Raw genomic sequence first — 19,051 nt, 5'->3', positions numbered from 1 at the left:
AGGTTAGCAGGCTTAGAGAACGACGTTTACCTGCTTCCACCAGGATTGTTCACTGACGTACGGAAGTACACGAAGCCCTCGTCTTTACCTGACTTCGGCCCACATGATCTGTATACCTATGTCGTTAAAAACCCATCGCCATACACATACACGCCAACGTCCGAGGTTCCGGAGCGCGCTCCGGCTTGCTCCAGGAGTGCTCCGGCCGAGGTTACGGAGCACGCTCCGGCTTGCTCCCCCTCAAATTAAGCAGCGCGCTCCGGCTTGCTCTGGAGCAAGCCAGAGCGCGCTGCTTAATTTGAGGGGAACCTCGGCCGGAGTGTGCTCCGGAACCTCGGCCGGAGCACTCCGGGAGCAAGCCGGCGCGCGCTGCTTAATTTGAGGGGAAGCAAGCCGGAGCACGCTCCAGAACCTTGGACGTTGGCTCCGGCAGCTACTTATACTGGATCCGGTGTAAATAGCTGCCGGATCATAATTACAGTAAACTAGTAAATACAGTAAAGGAAAAACTTGAGACTGAAAGGTTTTAACAGTCATCCAAATGACTGAACGTAAACATTGCTACAGTAACATACCAGCTACTTGTTGACATTAGCTAGTCAACAATAGCTACTACAGAAGAACAAAGAGGTTACAATGGGTTATTTTAGCCTATTTGGTTACACACTCGCCGCCACAGAATGTTAACAGCAATGTAATGCCTTTTCTGGCTAATTTTATTCGTCTTACCTCCAACAAAGTGGTCACTACACAAGCGCTGGTATGCCGAGGGCTGCCAATCTGTTAATGGCCGCTATCCGTCTTCTCCGTCGGGATCTGATAAAATGATAACCCTTGCCTTGTTTGTTGATGGTTACTACATCCAGGTGCACAACAATATAGTGGCATGATGGAAGTCTTGCTGAAAGTAAAAACTTTCTTTGCTGCCGTTCCTCACTGTTGGCTGTGGTAAACTACTGGTAGTACACGTCCAAAATGGCGGCCGCGTTTATCGTGACGTCATGTGAAAAGGGTCTATACCTAAAAAGGTAAAAACAAAAAACATTAAACATAAAATTTTGACCTGTTTCCACACATGCTGTTAAAATTTGAGGTCAATTGAATGAGAATTGGCAAAGTTATTAGATTGTGAAATGATGTTAAATTTTTTTACATGCCCTGTATTTCAGCAGATCAGTTTTCCTGCTTTTATTTATTGAATATTTTAACAGGATGCTTCTTCACCAAAGTGATTTTCAAGACCCCTTTTCCACCAAATCAGTTCCAGGGCTGGTTCGGGGCCAGCGCTGGTGCTGGTTCACAACTCGTTCAACTTGCAAACCAGCTGAGAACCAGTTTGCTTTTCCATAGCTAGCGGTGCTAAGGGGAGCCATGTCATTACGTCGCTGTATACGTCAGTTACGTCTCTGCGTTTGCATAAACCTTGGCACGAACACTGAAGCAACAACAACACGGGGAAGAAGAAGAAGAAGCAACAACAACAATAATGGATGACTGCTGCTTTACTGCATCCATGATATCCCGTCGCTTATTTAAAAATGGCGCCCTCTCACGGTCTTGCTATTGTTGTTGGTCTTAACAACTCCGCCCCCTGCTAACGCAAGCAGTTCTTTCCTCTGGCCCAGCAGGGAGTTGGTGCTACCCTGGAACCGGTTTTTCTGGCCCAGAGCCAGTTCTTTGTCCGTGGAAACAGAAAACCTGGTTCCAAACTAAGCACTGGCCCCGAACCAGCCCTGGAACTGCTTTGGTGGAAAAGGGGTCATGAAGTTCCTGTAAAAACTAATTACATGTTACAAGATTGAGAAAGTTTAAAAACAAAATATTTAAACTAACAAACAAATTGCTAAAAAATTTAACATTATTATAATGTACGAGTGTATAAACCTGAATCGTATGCACTGAAAGACTGTAAAAGAATTTAGATTTAAACTGGGAAATCTTAGAGCACTGTTTAATATTGTCACTTAGATTGTTCCATTCTTTGACGGCCTGATACAAGTTGACTTTTCTCCTTTACATGTCTCCCCCCCACCCCGGCTGGCTTACAGCTCCAGGGCCCTCAGGCTCATCTCTGCTCTGCCAGCTTTACTCCGTCCTCTGGCACTCTGGGGCCCAACGAACACATGGAGATCAGTGTGTCCTTCACTGCACACACTGATGTAAGTCTTGTCAGCCATGCATAACATACATGTATACATACATACAGGATATGCATAATATATGTTATTTTCAGAGGTGGACGAAGTACCCAAGTTCATTACTTAAGTCAAAGTACAGATCCCACTGGTCAAATGTTTCTCCGATACAAGTGAAAGTTCTCCAGTCAAATTTTTACTGAAGTTAAAGTATTGAAGTACTTGCTTTTAAAAAGACTTAAGTATTAAAAGTACATTTTCTGTCAACACATTGTTGTATTATTGTCACAACGCTTACAAACCCTAATGCATCTGAAGCAACCGACCGCAGGGGTGTAGCTGGGGTGTCCTGGGGTGCCCGTGACCAAGATTTCCTCTTGTGTTAATAATTGGCCATGTCAAAACAAGCGAAACTTTCCTCCTTCTTTCGACGTGAAGAGAGGTACGCAATTTATTATAGATTTTTTCCATCAAAGTTGAATTTTGTGGCTTCGAAGCTAAGTTTTAGTGCCGTTTCTACAACACGGCATCAAGAAAACGTGGAAGAAACAGCAATAATGGAAGAGGCGGTTTCTAAGCTACCTAAAACTAGCAATGGTAATTATTTTTTATTAAATAATGTACTCAGCCCTGTGATGACCTGGCGACTTGTCCAGGGTGTACCCCGCCTTTCGCCCATAGTCAGCTGGGATAGGCTCCAGCTTGCCTGCGACCCTGTCGAACAGGATAAAGCGGCTACAGATAATGAGATGAGATGAGACATAATGTATTCAGGCTGCCAGTCAGTGTGTCACCCCCCCCCTTTGAAAAATCCTAACTACGCCCCTGAACTGGATTTACTGACTAACTTGTAGAACCTGTAGAATAAACGCCTTTAAACACAGATTTCTACATTCTGTTTATTTGGGAAGATTATGCTAAAATATATTTCTGAAAGGGGGCGGCACGGTGGTATAGTGGTTAGCACTGTCGCCTCACAGCAAGAAGGTCCGGGTTCGAGCCCTGTGGCCAGTGAGGGCCTTTCTGTGCGGAGTTTGCATGTTCTCCCCGTGTCCGTGTGGGTTTCCTCCGGGTGCTCCGGTTTCCCCCACAGTCCAAAGACATGCAGGTTAGGTTAACTGGTGACTCTAAATTGAGCGTAGGTGTGAATGTGAGTGTGAATGGTTGTCTGTGTCTATGTGTCAGCTCTGTGATGACCTGGCGACTTGTCCAGGGTGTACCCCGCCTTTCGCCCATAGTCAGCTGGGATAGGCTCCAGCTTGCCTGCGACCCTGTCGAACAGGATAAAGCGGCTACAGATAATGAGATGAGATGAGACATAATGTATTCAGGCTGCCAGTCAGTGTGTCACCCCCCCCCCTTTGAAAAATCCTAACTACGCCCCTGAACTGGATTTACTGACTAACTTGTAGAACCTGTAGAATAAACGCCTTTAAACACAGATTTCTACATTCTGTTTATTTGGGAAGATTATGCTAAAATATATTTCTGAAAGGGGGCGGCACGGTGGTATAGTGGTTAGCACTGTCGCCTCACAGCAAGAAGGTCCGGGTTCGAGCCCTGTGGCCAGCGAGGGCCTTTCTGTGCGGAGTTTGCATGTTCTCCCCGTGTCCGCGTGGGTTTCCTCCGGGTGCTCCGGTTTCCCCCACAGTCCAAAGACATGCAGGTTAGGTTAACTGGTGACTCTAAATTGAGCGTAGGTGTGAATGTGAGTGTGAATGGTTGTCTGTGTCTGTGTGTCGGCCCTGTGATGACCTGGCGACTTGTCCAGGGTGTACCCCGCCTTTCGCCCATAGTCAGCTGGGATAGGCTCCAGCTTGCCTGCGACCCTGTAGAACAGGATAAAGCGGCTACAGATAATGAGATGAGATGAGACATTTCTGAAAGGACTTCAGATAAGTTAACAATATGCACAGTCAACTCTGCACCTCATGTTGATTGTGTCTGCACTTTATGTTGTTTGTGTCGTTTATTGTCCGTCTGTTGTGTAATTGATTGTCTGCAGTGTTGCACTCTTGCACTTTATGTTGTTATATGTAGATTTGTAGTCCTGGTTGGTTGAAATGACAAATAAAAAGACCTTGACCTTAACATTATTCATGTTAGCGTAACTCCGTTTTTACATGCTAACTAACAGTGTCCAGGTTAGCTAGCTATGTATTAACGTTAGCCGTGGACAAGGCTACGGCAACTTGACGGGCAAATTTGACTAACCAGACTGCATAGCTATTGTGATGTTATCGCTAGCACTAAAAGCACAGACAACTTCACTGCAAGCTTTCTCTTGGAATAAAACATTTACAGACCTCAATATGCTTCCGCGGGTTGGACGGCGAGTTTTTGTAGGCTGTGATGTGGTTCGAAACATGGGTTCTAGGTATGGCCATGAATGCGTGCGTTCCCCAGAAGAACCGCCTCCTTCACTTCTGCCATCTACTGATCGTGTTCAAATAACCCTGCTGAGAAATCACTGAACTTGATTTTATAGTCTATGGACTTGACGTGACCCTAGTGATTACTGATAGGCTCTCAGTGTCACCTGCGAAAAAACAATCATATTTGAGAAAAAAAAAAAAATCATCAGGGCGGCACGGTGGTGTAGTGGTTAGCGCTGTCGCCTCACAGCAAGAAGGTCCTGGGTTCGAGCCCCGGGGCCGGCGAGGGCCTTTCTGTGTGGAGTTTGCATGTTCTCCCCGTGTCCGCGTGGGTTTCCTCCGGGTGCTCCGGTTTCCCCCACAGTCCAAAGACATGCAGGTTAGGTTAACTGGTGACTCTAAATTGACCGTAGGTGTGAATGTGAGTGTGAATGGTTGTCTGTGTCTATGTGTCAGCCCTGTGATGACCTGGCGACTTGTCCAGGGTGTACCCCGCCTTTCGCCCGTAGTCAGCTGGGATAGGCTCCAGCTTGCCTGCGACCCTGTAGAAGGATAAAGCGGCTAGAGATAATGAGATGAGATGAAAAAAATCATCCACTTTCAAAGCTGCTTCATAGTAACGAAGACCATGATAGAAATGTAGTGGAGTGAAAAGAACGATATTTGTCTTTCAAATGTAGTGAAGTTAAAGTCATAAGTTTCCAAAAAAATAATACTCGAGTAAAGTACAGATACTCAAAACGTGTACTTAAGTACAGTACTCAAGTAAATGTACATCGTTACTGTCCACCTCTGGTTATTTTATATATAACATAACTCTGTATGTACAGGAGGAGTTGACTGAAGTGGCAGCTGTGTGTGAGGTGGAAAGGATGGAGAAACCTGTCGTGCTCAGCTTCTGCTCCAAAGCCAAGGGTCTGAGCGTGTCCTACTCTCTGCCTCATACAAACAGGTACAGTCTCGAGCGTACACCTTCATTTTAGATGTACGGTCTAAAATCTTTCTTCACATTCCTCCTCTTCTGTTTCGTCTTTAGTGCTACATCAGATGTTCCTGATGAGCAGCCAGTTGTGTTGGACTTCACTGAAGATGAGCCAGTCCTTATTGGCAAACCAGTGAAGAGGCAGCTGCTGATAACCAATCACACTGCAATTTCAGTCTCTTTCATCATCGAGGCAGAGGTCTTCACTGGACGCCGGTCCATGGAATCAGTCCAAACGTCTAAACATGGGTACGGTTACAGGTCTGCATATGTACTGCATATCAGTGTGTACATACTGTACATGCATAGGAGGTTTCAATATTAGTGTGAAGCATGCGGCAGGCTAGTGTTATTGCCTCATAAAAGATAACAGCGGTGACACGGTGGTGTAGTGGTTAGCGCTGTCACCTCACAGCAAGGTCCGGGTTCGAGCCCCGTGGCCGGCGAAGGCCTTTCTGTGTGGAGTTTGCATGTTCTCCCCGTGTCGGCGTGGGTTTCCTCCGGGTGCTCCGGTTTCCCCCACAGTCCAAAGACATGCAGGTTAGGTTAACTGGTGACTCTAAATTGAGCGTAGGTGTGAATGTGAGTGTGAATGGTTGTCTGTGTCTATGTGTCAGCCCTGTGATGACCTGGCGACTTGTCCAGGGTGTACCCCGCCTTTCGCCCGTAGTCAGCTGGGATAGGCTCCAGCTTGCCCGCAACCCTGTAGAAGGATAAAGCGGCTAGAGATAATGAGATGAATGAGATGAGAGAGAATCTGAATTTTTTTTTATTGAGAAAAAATGTGGGTGCTTTGGTTCTTTTTCTGTTGTCTTTTCTGTAATGAGATTTTTTTGTAGAATCACGACATCAAGGAATTTATTATTCATTATTTAAAAATAAGTAGAAATGGCTTATTAAATAAAATTCCATTCTATTTAAAGCTAGACTGCCTTTCAGATTTTTCAAGCGTAGGTCATAAAAAGAATTTTCCCCGACACCCAATTATTTTTGTTTAGTGGACCGAAAGCTACTGAATTCGAATCACAGATTTCCAATTTTATTAGTGTTTTTTTTTTAAAATAGAACAATTAATGAATTTAGAGCCACGTGGCCCTAATTCAAGATACCACGTGATGCATGACGTAGTGGGCTTTCCCTGTTCGTGCAAGGCATTGTGGGATACAAATTCGAAACAGGAGAGGAAAATGGAGGACGCGAATGAAACATGAAAGACCGACTACAGTAACGGAAAGCGAGAAGAAAAGACGTTATGTTGCGAAGGAAAGGAAACGCAGGACCGAACTAATAAATCTCGGCAGTCAGCGAGCACCTCGGTGTGATCAGCTGTTCGTTTAGCGACAGAATGATGGAACCGGGGCGGCACGGTGGTGTAGTGGTTAGCGCTGTCGCCTCACAGCAAGAAGGTCCTGGGTTCGAGCCCTGGGGCCGGCGAGGGCCTTTCTGTGTGGAGTTTGCAGGTTCTCCCCGTGTCTGCGTGGGTTTCCTCCGGGTGCTCCGGTTTCCCCCACAGTCCAAAGACATGCAGGTTAGGTTAACTGGTGACTCTAAATTGAGCGTAGGTGTGAATGTGAGTGTGAATGGTTGTCTGTGTCTATGTGTCAGCCCTGTGATGACCTGGCGACTTGTCCAGGGTGTACCCCGCCTTTCGCCCATAGTCAGCTGGGATAGGCTCCAGCTTGCCTGCGACCCTGTAGAAGGATAAAGCGGCTACAGATAATGAGATGAGATGAGATGATGGAACCGTCAGGGTAAATCTGTAGATGGCAGTAATGCAACACTGTGGATGCCAGCTGCCGTAAAACCCAAAAGAAGAAGAAAAAGAAGCAGGTGGTAAACCTGCGCATGCGCACACGGACTTCCTCTGTCTCTTGACTGTGCAAACTCAGCGATTTCATGCATATTATTTGCTTTAATCCCTTCAAATTAAATAACTTCCCAGCCACAGAATGGCCTGGGTTTTGTTTTTGAGATATTACAGAAATAAACATATCACAATGACCAAATTTCAGACGGAACTAAATTTCACCGATTTTATGAAATCGAAAGGCCGTCTAGCTTTAATGAAATTATCCAATCGATTGAACAAGGCATATTTTTTAAGTGGATATGGTTTGTATCATAAATTATTTACTGTATTGTCCCTTAGACTGTTTATGTGTAATGTTACATCATTGTCTTGATTTATTTTGGTTTTTTTTTTTTCATCTCTTGTTCTTAGTTTGTCCTATTTCCAGAAAGATTTGAAATCGAGATGAAACATTTGAAAAGTTTAACCTTCACTAACCGCAGAAATTTCTGTCTTTTTGTTATGCGATTGCTTTAATTTGCTCCTTCAGAGGTCATGATGTGGAAACGCCTCTCTGGGTCATGCAGTCAGAGAAAATAGAGGAGAAACGATACAAAGGTGTGTATTTTGTTGTTCGTCATATACCCAGCCTTTGCATTATTTATGCATAATTATGAGACAGTTCTTTATGTTCTTGGGCACAGAATTTGTGCGTAGACTTCTAGCTCACGGGAAAGGCGTGGCATTCTTGGTCGAGCCAGAGGAAGGGACACTGGGGCCTTTTGAAACCGTTGGCATTAACATCACTGCTCACAGCAACATGTGGGGCATTTATGAAGACCATCTCATCTGTAAAGTACATGCAAAAATATATCTATTATACCATATATTTGGGTTATTTTTGTTCTGTCAATAATGAAATCCATAATAAAATACATATCTCTGATACCTCATTTTAATATATTTCCTGCAGCTGAAAAAGGAATAACCGTGTCTCTGTTTATCAGGTTGGTGATCTGGAGCCGACACTGATTCCAATGAGAATGTCTGTCAAAGGATGTCCTGTATACTTCCAGATGATTGGACCACAGCCTGAGAATCAGAACCAAGGGCCAGTTATACGGTGAAGAGAAACATTTGAACCTGAATGTTTGTTTATTATAAGATAACTATTTGACTTTTGATTGCGTTTGACCGTTGGATTCTGATTGGTCAGAAAGTGTTGATTCGTTTCCTTTTCCATTAAGGCATTCATTATTGTTGTTTCATCTCACCATGTTACATGTACAGTGCCTTGCAAAAGTATTCATACCCCTTGAACATTTTCACATTTTTCCACCTTACAACCACGAACTTAAAAGTTTTTTATTGAGATTTTATGTGATAGACCAACACAGAGTAGCACATAATTGTGAAGTGAAACGAAAATGATAAATGGTCTTCAAAATTTTAAACAAATAAAAATCTGAAAAATGTGGTGTGCATTAGTATTCAGCCCCCTGTCCTCTGATACCTCTAAATACAATCCAGTGCAATCAATTGCCTTCAGAAGTCGTCTAATTAGTTAATAGAGTCCTACTGTGTGTAATTTACTCTCAGCATAAATACACTTGTTCTGTGAAGGCCTCAGTGGTTTGTTAGAGAACACTGAAGAACAAACAGCATCATGAAGACCAAAGAACTCACCAGACAGGTCAGGGATAAAGTTCTGGAGAAGTTTAAAGCAGGGTTAGGTTATAAAAAAATACCCAAGCTCTGAACATCTCAAGAAGCACTGTTCAATCCATCATTCAAAAATGGAAAAAGTATGGCACAACTGCAAACCTACCAAGACATGGCCGTCCACCTAAACTGACAGAGCGAGCAAGGAGAGCACTGGTCAGAGAAGCAGCCAAGAGGCCCATGATCACTCTGGAGGAGCTGCAGAAATCCACTGCTCAGGTGGGAGAATCTGTGCACAGGACAACTATAAGTCGTACACGCCACAGATCTGGCCTTTTTGGAAGAGTGGCAAGAAGAAAGCCATTGTTGAAAGACAGGCATAAGAAGCCATGTAGGGGACACAGCAAACATGTGGAAGAAGGTGCTTTGGTCAGATGAGACCAAAGTTGAACTTTTTGGCCTAAATGCAAAGCGCTATGTGTGGCAGAAAACTAACACTGCTCATCACCCTGCACACACCATCCCCACTGTGAAACATGGTGGTGGCAGCATCATGCTATGGGGATGCTTTTCTTCAGCAGGGACAGGGAAGCTGGTCAGAGTTGATGGGAAGATGGATGGAGCTAAATACAGGGCAATCCTGGAAGAAAACCTGTTGGAGGCTGCAAAAGACTTGAGACTGGGAAGGAGATTCACCTTCCAGCAAGACAATGACCCTAAACATACAGCCAGAGCTACAATGGAATGGTTTAGATCAGAGAATATTAATGTGTTAGAATGGCCCAGTCAAAGTCCAGACCTAAATCCCATTGAGCATCTGTGGCAAGACTTGAAAATTGCTGTTCGCAGACGCTCTCCATCCAATCTGGCTGAGCTTGAGCTATTTTGCAAAGAAGAATGGGCAAAAATTTCAGTATCTAGATGTGCAAAGCTGGTAGAGACATACCACAAAAGACTTGCAGCTGTAATTGCAGCAAAAGGTGGCTCTACAAAGTATTGACGCAGGGGGGCTGAATACTAATGCACATCACATTTTTCAGATTTTTATTTGCTTAAAATTTTGAAGACCATTTATCATTTTCGTTTCACTTCACAATTATGTGCTACTCTGTGTTGGTCTATCACATAAAATCTCAATAAAAAACTTTTAAGTTCGTGGTTGTAAGGTGGAAAAATGTGAAAAAGTTCAAGGGGGATGAATATTTTTGCAAGGCACTGTAACCATGAACAGATTTTTTAAAAAATCCAAAATGCTATGGTATAAAAGGAATAAAACACTTGTCTTGGGGTGTGCTGTTATTAGAAATTAATCAACTCTGGGGGAAAACAGTAACTTGACTTCATATTTCATTCCTTACTGAGCAAACCTTTACTCCACAGGTTTGGAACTCATATTTCTGGAGGAGACACAGTGTCACGGTCTCTCCGTTTGAATAACACCAGCGCATACGGTTGGAGCAAATTTGATATTCCTAAGATGATGATATTTTTATTACTCCTTGTATAACTCGTTGACCGTCTGCTTTCCCTCTTTTAGATATCCGTTTGGACTGGCTGACCTACAACAAAGAGACCGAAGACAGGAAGTTAATAGACTTGGTTGTGGCATACGGTGACCCTTTTCCTCTCAAAGACGTTGACGGTAATGAGGTTGTTGGAGGTCCGAACTCCCACATGGCTTTTTTGCCAAGGTTGGGTCAAAGTCAAACTCCCAGCACAGAAGGAAGCAGCTCCTCTCACAGAAGCAAATCAGAGACTTCAGTAAGGAGAGTTATGAATTTGAACAGCAGCATTGTAAAATGAGTCCGAATGGTTTCGCTCCTCTTTATCTTGTCGTAAACAGACAGAGGTTAGCAAATCATAGGTCAGTTTGCTGACCCGGTGTTGTTTCGATGTGCTATTTCTAGGATTTTGATGAAGAACGGCTTGAGGAAGACGAGCGAGGAGCGCTAGTGACTCAGGCTTCAGCGAGGAAACTGTTTTCTGTGTATATCCAGCCGCATGAAGGAAATGCTTCAGATTACCCATACTGCATCACTCCACAGCAGATAGTAGGTGTTTTTATTCATTCTCGAAGTGTGATGTGGGGACTTCAGACATCTGGGACATATTTTTATTGTTTACTTCCAATACAGGTTTTCTCATCTCATCTCATTATCTCTAGCCGCTTTATCCTTCTACAGGGTCGCAGGCAAGCTGGAGCCTATCCCAGCTGACTACGGGCGAAAGGCGGGGTACACCCTGGACAAGTCGCCAGGTCATCACAGGGCTGACACATAGACACAGACAACCATTCACACTCACGTTCACACCTACGGTCAATTTAGAGTCACCAGTTAACCTAACCTGCATGTCTTTGGACTGTGGGGGAAACCGGAGCACCCGGAGGAAACCCACGCAGACACGGGGAGAACATGCAAACTCCACACAGAAAGGCCCTCGCCGGCCACGGGGCTCGAACCCAGGACCTTCTTGCTGTGAGGCGACAGCGCTAACCACTACACCACCGTGCCGCCCCCAATACAGGTTTTATTTTTTTAATAGTTATAAGACTAATTAACTGGTAGTGTAAATGGAAAATACCCCAGACGTGCTGAAGAGCTGAAATGTTATCCAGTTATTACTTTATGATCAAAAAACTTCAGAAAATGTAATGCTTTTGATTAATAAATATGATGGTATCCATTTACCTTATATGTTTAATGTTTGAAATAGTTGGATTATATTCATGGCACGGTGGTGTAGTGGTTAGCGCTGTCGCCTCATGGTAAGAAGGTCCGGGTTCGAGCCCCGTGGCCGGCGAGGGCCTTTCTGTGCGGAGTTTGCATGTTCTCCCCGTGTCTGCGTGGGTTTCCTCCGGGTGCTCCGGTTTCCCCCACAGTCCAAAGACATGCAGGTTAGGTTAACATGGGGCGGCCTTGGGCTGAAGTGCCCTTGAGCAAGGCATCCAACCCCCAACTGCTCCACAGGCGCTGTAGCATAGCTGCCCACTGCTCTGGGTGTGTGTGCGCATGTGTGTTCACTGCTTCAGATGGGTTAAATGCAGAGGACGAATTTCACTGTGCTTGAGTGTGCATGTGACAAATAAAGGCTTCTTCTTCTTCTAAATAACAGGGCTCGACATTAACACTTGTCCGCTTGTCCGGGACAAGTGATCCTTTATGTCGGACAAGTTCATCGTCTCAGTTACCAAAAATACGCCGATATTCGGGTTACATATCAAATTTATCAGTTTATTCACATGATTTCCGAAACATCTCACTCGACGTATTGTTTTGATGAATCGCCAGATGTTTCTATTCGGAAAGAGCGATGTGCGCATGCGCAATATTCCACTTGCGAAACCGGCCAATACTGCTTACTGTATTTGAGCTGAAAAGTAAATGGTCGTTTATGATTGGTTTTAATCGTGTCATACACGTGGATTTGTTGACATTTCTGTTGGCGGGATCATTATTCAACTGTATATTTACGTTGAGTGTGTGGTAATTTCCAAATCTTTGAATTGTTGTTGATGGTGTTCATTATATAGCCGAGCGTGTGCTGGGGTTGGAATGTGCGCCTGCATGCGTGTGGATTGACAGGGAGTGAGGTAGGGGTGGGGAAAGTTATCTATGAAATACCAAGCTGTCAAATGGCTGCTAATTAGGTTACCGGCTGTATTAATTAACTAATTAGTAATGGGAGTTTAGGAATTTGAAACATACTTCTCTATAATTTAGATATAATTATGGATTATTTAAAATTATTAATTCTTTTTTTTGACCATTAAATACCATACAGGAGCCACACTGAATAATTAGATAACAATTAATCAGTGGAGGATATATATTCAAAGTTAATAATTTAAAAATGAAAATATATATAATTTTAATTTTCTGGTTTTCAGTTTCTCATAAATAAATTAATGATTGATGGAGTCCAATTTTTTTCTGCAGTGAATAGATTTTTGTTATCAGTTGTTTTTATTTGTAGCATTGTTGTTATTTGTTTCTCTTGTCCAAACTAGTGATATCTCATCAAGTCATAAATTTTATGATAATGTTACTTTTTGTGATATTTGTGACTGAACTGCAGAGTACTGATCTGTGTATATATATAATGGTTAGTGTTTCTGGATCGCATAGTATAGTTATTTTGTTCTTAAAATTTTATGTTCATAATTTCTACTCTATTGGAATATATTGCTTCTGAACTTCAGCAGAATAATTGGTGAATTATGGTATCAATCAGTCTGTTTTACTATATTTTTTAACTTTTGCCTCATATCAAGTATTGATTACTTTTGATTCATAGATATTATGCATATGTTGTGAATTCAGAAACAAATGCAGTAAAGATTGTTGGGTTACAAATAGTTTATTTGTGTTTTTTTTTTTTCCTCAAATATTTATTTGGGGGCGGCACGGTGGTGTAGTGGTTAGCACTGTCGCCTCACAGCAAGAAGGTCCGGGTTCGAGCCCCGTGGCCGGCGAGGGCCTTTCTGTGTGGAGTTTGCATGTTCTCCCCATGTCCGCGTGGGTTTCCTCCGGGTGCTCCGGTTTCCCCCACAGTCCAAAGACATGCAGGTTAGGTTAACTGGTGACTCTAAATTGACCGTAGGTGTGAATGTGAGTGTGAATGGTTGTCTGTGTCTATGTGTCAGCCCTGTGATGACCTGGCGACTTGTCCAGGGTGTACCCCGCCTTTCGCCCGTAGTCAGCTGGGATAGGCTCCAGCTTGCCTGCGACCCTGTAGAACAGGATAAAGCGGCTAGAGATAATGAGATGAGATAATGAGATGAGATATTTATTTGGACAAGTCAACTTCACATTCGGACAAGTAAATTTCCTTTCAACTTGCCCGACAGGACAACTGGTTTCAAAAGTTAATGTAGAGCCCTGAATAAGTGGGTTTGGCTGTAATGGGATGTCATGGCTGCTAATACATATGATGGAGATACAATACTGTGCAAAAGTCTCAGGCACAAAATTAAATGTTACAGAAAAAAAAGTTTGTATCTGAGCAGTGTATTACGTAAGAGAGCACTCATCTCATTATCTCTAGCCGCTTTATCCTGTTCTACAGGGTCGCAGGCAAGCTGGAGCCTATCCCAGCTGACTACGGGCGAAAGGCGGGGTACACCCTGGACAAGTCGCCAGGTCATCACAGGGCTGACACATAGACACAGACAACCATTCACACTCACATTCACACCTACGGTCAATTTAGAGTCACCAGTTAACCTAACCTGCATGTCTTTGGACTGTGGGGGAAACCGGAGCACCCGGAGGAAACCCACGCGGACACGGGGAGAACATGCAAACTCCACACAGAAAGGCCCTCGCCGGCCACGGGGCTCGAACCCGGACCTTCTTGCTGTGAGGCGACAGCGCTAACCACTACACCACCGTGCCGCCCATAAGAGAGCACTTTTCAGATTAAAAAAGAAAACATAACGAAGGCTGCTGGGTTTCGGTGCAAAATGAAGAAGTGAGTGTGACAGTCAAAGTGTCCAGAAGAACTGGGGCTGGTTCTGTAAGATGCTCAGTAAAACCTACAGCTCATTTCCGCATAAAACTGCACTCACTGGACCTCAGACTATTTTTTTTTTTTAAACCAAAGGGTCCTCTGACACCAAATATTGACTTTGTTTTATTTATTATGGCCTACTGCTATTTATAGTATTTTTTGTTTATGTTGAAACGTTTCATTTCATTATTTTTAAGCCATTTTTGGTCTGCAGCATTTCTTTACATGTGCCTAAGACTTTTGCACAGCCCTGTATATCATTGCAGTGTGAGGCTGAGCTGTCAAAAGGAGCCATTATTAAGTTGCTCTGGGCCAACCAGCTGACTCTGGTGTTGTTTTGTATTGTTTCAGGTGGTCCCTGCAGGGGGTAGCAGCACCATCCATGTGTCTTTTACCCCTCTCACTCTGTCTGATCCAGCCGGCAGCCACACATGCGTGGGTTACGCTCTTGGCTTCATGTCCCTGGACTTGAAGGTATGATCCCTTTCAGCTGCTTCACTGAGGAAGAGAACAGAGAAAGACCGATCTACTCAGCACAGATGGTGTTGTTGTTGTTGTCGTCTAGGTGGCGCCGAGCCTTGTGGGTAAAGTGGTCAGACCTCAGGGTTATGAGCTGGAACCTCTGCGACTAGACATGTTGGCATGTGTTGAACCAGCCATGTAGGTCTCTCTCTCTCTCACACACACACACACACACACACACAGTTAAAAGCAGAGTGATAAAAGAAAGATTAACATTTACAAACGATGGAATTACATACAGTTAAGGTCAAAATTATTAGCCCCCTTTGTGAAATCAGACATAACCCTTTGTTTATCCATGAAAATGACAATTTCCAAAAAATGTGTATAGTTTATATGATTCCAAAAGAGAAAAGACAGAATGGCCACTAAGTTTGATGATGATATTTTATTCATGCTCTGACTTGTAACAAGAAAACACAAAAATGACATGGTCAAAATTATTAGGCCCCTGACAATCAATAGTGTACCCTTTCTGTGCCACAACTGACATTAACCTCTTTGGATAGTCCTTTACAAGGTTGGCACATGTTTCTGTAGGTATTTTGGCCCATTCCTCCTTGGCAAAGAGCTCCAGCTGGTCCAGATTGCTTGGTTTTCGGGCATGGACTTTTGTTTTGAGCATGTGCCATAGATTCTCAATGGGACTGAGGTCTGGGCTCTGTGCAGGCCACTCCAGGACCTTGATTTTGGTGTCCTTTGGGAAATTTTGGACCACTTTCGATGTGTGCTTTGGGTCATTATCATACTGAAAGACCCAGCGGCGACGTAAGCCTAAACTAAGAGCAGATGTCTTGATGTTATCCCTCAAAATGTCAACAAAATTTTCCTTTTTCATGATCCCATGCACCCGAACAAGGCTCCCTGTGCCTGAGGCAGCAAAACAGCCCCATAACATGATGCTCCCACCACCATGTTTCACTGTGGGAACTGTATTTTTGGGGTTGTAGGCCTCGCCCTTCTTTCGCCAAACAAAGGCAACATCCATGTGCCCAAACAGCTCCAGTTTAGTCTCATCAGACCAAAGGACAGACTTCCAAAACTCATCTTTAACTTTCAAATGTGCATGGGCAAAGTTCAGTCTGGCTTTGAGATGCCGCTTTTGGAGTAATGGGGTTTTTCTTGGGCGATGACCTCAGAGCCCTCCACGATGAAGAGCCCTCGCTATTGTCTTCCTTGAGACCTCAACCCCAGAAGAGACAAGGTCAGCAACAATCATTTTGGTGGATGTGCAGGGATTCTTGCCAACATCCCTCATGATTTTTCTCTCTTGGGATTGAGATCATTTGCATTTTCGTCCACGTTTGTCACGCACAACATGGAACTCCTTGTACTTTGCAATGATGCATCGCACCACTGGTCTAGAGACTGTGAAGCATCTAGAAATGACAGTATAGCCTTCCCCCTTGGTATGGGCCTCAACTATTTTCTTTCTGAGGTCCAGAGTGATTTCTTTTGTCTTCGGTATGGCTTTAAACGCAGACCCCTCTCAGAAATGTGTTCAACTGCCTCTAGGCCTGTTCCTTCGAGTCCCTTAAGTAACAATCAATGCTGATTGGATGTTCAGGTGCTGTCTGGGAGCTAATTGACTGCACAGGTGTGGCTTGAAAGCTGACAGGCTGGTCGTGTGTGTTTTAAAAGCAAGAAAATTGCATGAGGGCTAATAATTTTGACCACCCCATTTTTCACTATATTTGAGATCAAGGATACTTAAATATTAATCTTACATTCAAAAATGCACCAGGTACTACGGAATAACACTTGTGAATGGTTGATATTTTTAAAATTGCATCAGTGTGACAAATTTTGGGGAGAATTTTATAGTAATGTTCCAAAATTTCATAGGGGCTAATAATTTTGACCTTAACTGTATACAACGAAAGAAAGAAAGGAGGAAAAAAAAGTGTGCAACCACAGAGAGAGTGAGAAAGAAAAGACGTAAATGGAAAAAAAAGGAAAGAGAGGGAGCGAGAGAAAAAAGAAAGGAATGAGAAAAACAGAAGACTGATAGGAAAACAAAGGAACAAGACAATGAAAAATCGTGCAAGAAAAGAGAATATCAAAAAGGAAAAAAATCTAACAGTAAGCACAACCTTTAAATGAAAATAAAAACATCTGGAAGATGTGGAATGTAAGTAGCTTTTCTGTGTGTGTGTGTGTGTGTGTGCGCGCAGCCTGACAGTCCAGATGGAGGAGAATGAAGGCAGTCTGGAGTTCAGCGCTGCTGCCAGTGATTTATTTGATGGACACACACTCAGACAGGTTCTTCAAAAGCAAACTCCTCTTTCATATCTCAGAGCAGATCCAGTTCCTCTCGGAGCTCCTCTCTGATGACAGGCTTTGTTTATTATAGGAGTGCGTGACAGTGCGCACGCTGCAACTCATCAACAGCACCCAGATTCCTCTGAGCTTCACACTAAACACACAGCGGCCATTTTCTGTCCTGCAGCGCACACACCAGGCCGGCTCCAACTCTCCATCACACACACATCGCCTTGTGGGACACGCTGAGAGACAGCACACACTGCTCCTGCCACCCAAACACAACATGCAGGTTTGCAGTTACACACACACACACACACACACACCAGTGTCTTGATTTTATTAAGCTGAAATAAATACTAATCACTTTTGGTGGCTTTGGCAGGTGAAGGTGGCCTTTCACCTTTCAGCATCCCTCCTGTCCTATCAGAGTCAGCCGTGCACAGAAGCCCCGCCCACTGTAACACTGCTGTGTAGTGACAAAGGAGAGAGAAGACTGAGATTTCAGCAGAGTCTTACTATTCAGTACAGCAACAACTCTGTCCAGGTATCACACACTTACTTACAGATATCAACAGTTCTTCATACGCCATCCTGTTCTATTTTCTTTGACTTAAAGGACCCATGGCATGGTGGTTTGTTGATGCTTTAAACGGGCTCGTGGAGGTTTCCGGATGTTATATCCGCAGCCTTTCTCGAAATGAACCCCCGGCACGTAAATATAGCCTCCTGGGAGAAAGCCCCATTTCAGCGCTTTTCCCAGTGCGTCGTTTTGCTAATGAGAAGCAGGAGGCGGGGAAGGGTAGAGGGTGGGGGCGGGCCATGGGGGGAGGGGCTTGACCAAGCTGCGTACACACATACTCGCTGCTATCAGCGCCTGTAGCCACGCTGCTAAGACAAAACCCCGTTCTCCCTCGGACTCCTTTCCTAAACTCAACGTGACACAGAGAACAGAGAGTGAGCGTGTTCGGAGTGGTAGTTTACGAACGTATAATACCCTAGGCTTGAACACGCACTCCATCACCAAAGAGGATAGAAGCAGCAACTACAGCAACATAGCGCTTATCCAACAGAAGACATGCATTGCGGAGCAATAGTCAAACATAAGCTCATAAGTTACAGTCAATTTCCAGACTAAACTCAGTTTAACAGAGCATGCTGCATGCTCTTTAGTTTTGTAGCGCAGATTACCTGGCTAACTGCAGGAAGCGGTTAGCTGCACAGCTAATGTAGCCATTGCTAGGCTAACGCACCGATTTTAAAACACGGCAAAACGACCAGTTATACACTTACTTGTTCGGTGTTTGTGGCTGATGCGGCAGGGATGCTTGGTACGGACCCAGGCTTCAGTGACAGTTGATGTGCAAAACCTGCCCTGTACTGTCCTAAGTTGTGGAAACATTCATCAGGAAAATGCTTCCGACAAACATACACTGTCTTAGGTAGACTCGACGGCGTATTATTGGAGTAAATAAAATTAAGCCACTGCGTCTTCAGGGGCTCTCCCGTCGGCAGTAAAAACAGACTCCTTTCTGTGTTGTCACATCCATGTTTCGCTCGCTTAGGTGATGCCATGTTGTTGTGTCCTCTATGGTCTCCTCACTACAACTGGGCGGGCAATCCATACATACAGTGGGTGGGAATCCAGAAGGGGGGCGTGGGGATCATCTCCCTTGCTGACGTAGTAAAGGGAAGCGTTTATCAACGCGCCGTTTTGACGCGCCATTCTCAAACGTTGGGCATAGTTTGGTTTACACATTATGAAATTTCTAGCCACTGGGGTGACTTAAGAAGGTCAGAGGAACTAATTTTA

General features: G+C 44.1%; 1 protein-coding gene across 1 annotated transcript in view; it reads left to right on the top strand.

The window, feature by feature from the left end:
- The window catches only part of dlec1 (DLEC1 cilia and flagella associated protein), a 70,259-nt gene that overhangs the window by 50,423 nt on the left and 785 nt on the right, over positions 1-19,051 (top strand). Inside the window, exons 23-36 of the mRNA XM_060899881.1 lie at positions 2,049-2,159; positions 5,341-5,462; positions 5,547-5,741; positions 7,832-7,899; positions 7,986-8,137; positions 8,289-8,404; positions 10,324-10,394; positions 10,481-10,704; positions 10,851-10,994; positions 14,806-14,928; positions 15,020-15,114; positions 17,151-17,238; positions 17,330-17,530; positions 17,624-17,785. Coding sequence (XP_060755864.1) covers positions 2,049-2,159; positions 5,341-5,462; positions 5,547-5,741; positions 7,832-7,899; positions 7,986-8,137; positions 8,289-8,404; positions 10,324-10,394; positions 10,481-10,704; positions 10,851-10,994; positions 14,806-14,928; positions 15,020-15,114; positions 17,151-17,238; positions 17,330-17,530; positions 17,624-17,785 — 1,872 coding nt within the window. The remainder of the gene's footprint in view (positions 1-2,048; positions 2,160-5,340; positions 5,463-5,546; positions 5,742-7,831; positions 7,900-7,985; positions 8,138-8,288; positions 8,405-10,323; positions 10,395-10,480; positions 10,705-10,850; positions 10,995-14,805; positions 14,929-15,019; positions 15,115-17,150; positions 17,239-17,329; positions 17,531-17,623; positions 17,786-19,051) is intronic.

Source organism: Neoarius graeffei, chromosome 19, assembly GCF_027579695.1.
Source record: "Neoarius graeffei isolate fNeoGra1 chromosome 19, fNeoGra1.pri, whole genome shotgun sequence".
Taxonomy (NCBI): Eukaryota; Metazoa; Chordata; class Actinopteri; order Siluriformes; family Ariidae; genus Neoarius; species Neoarius graeffei.
This window is presented reverse-complemented; position numbering and strand designations above follow the sequence as displayed.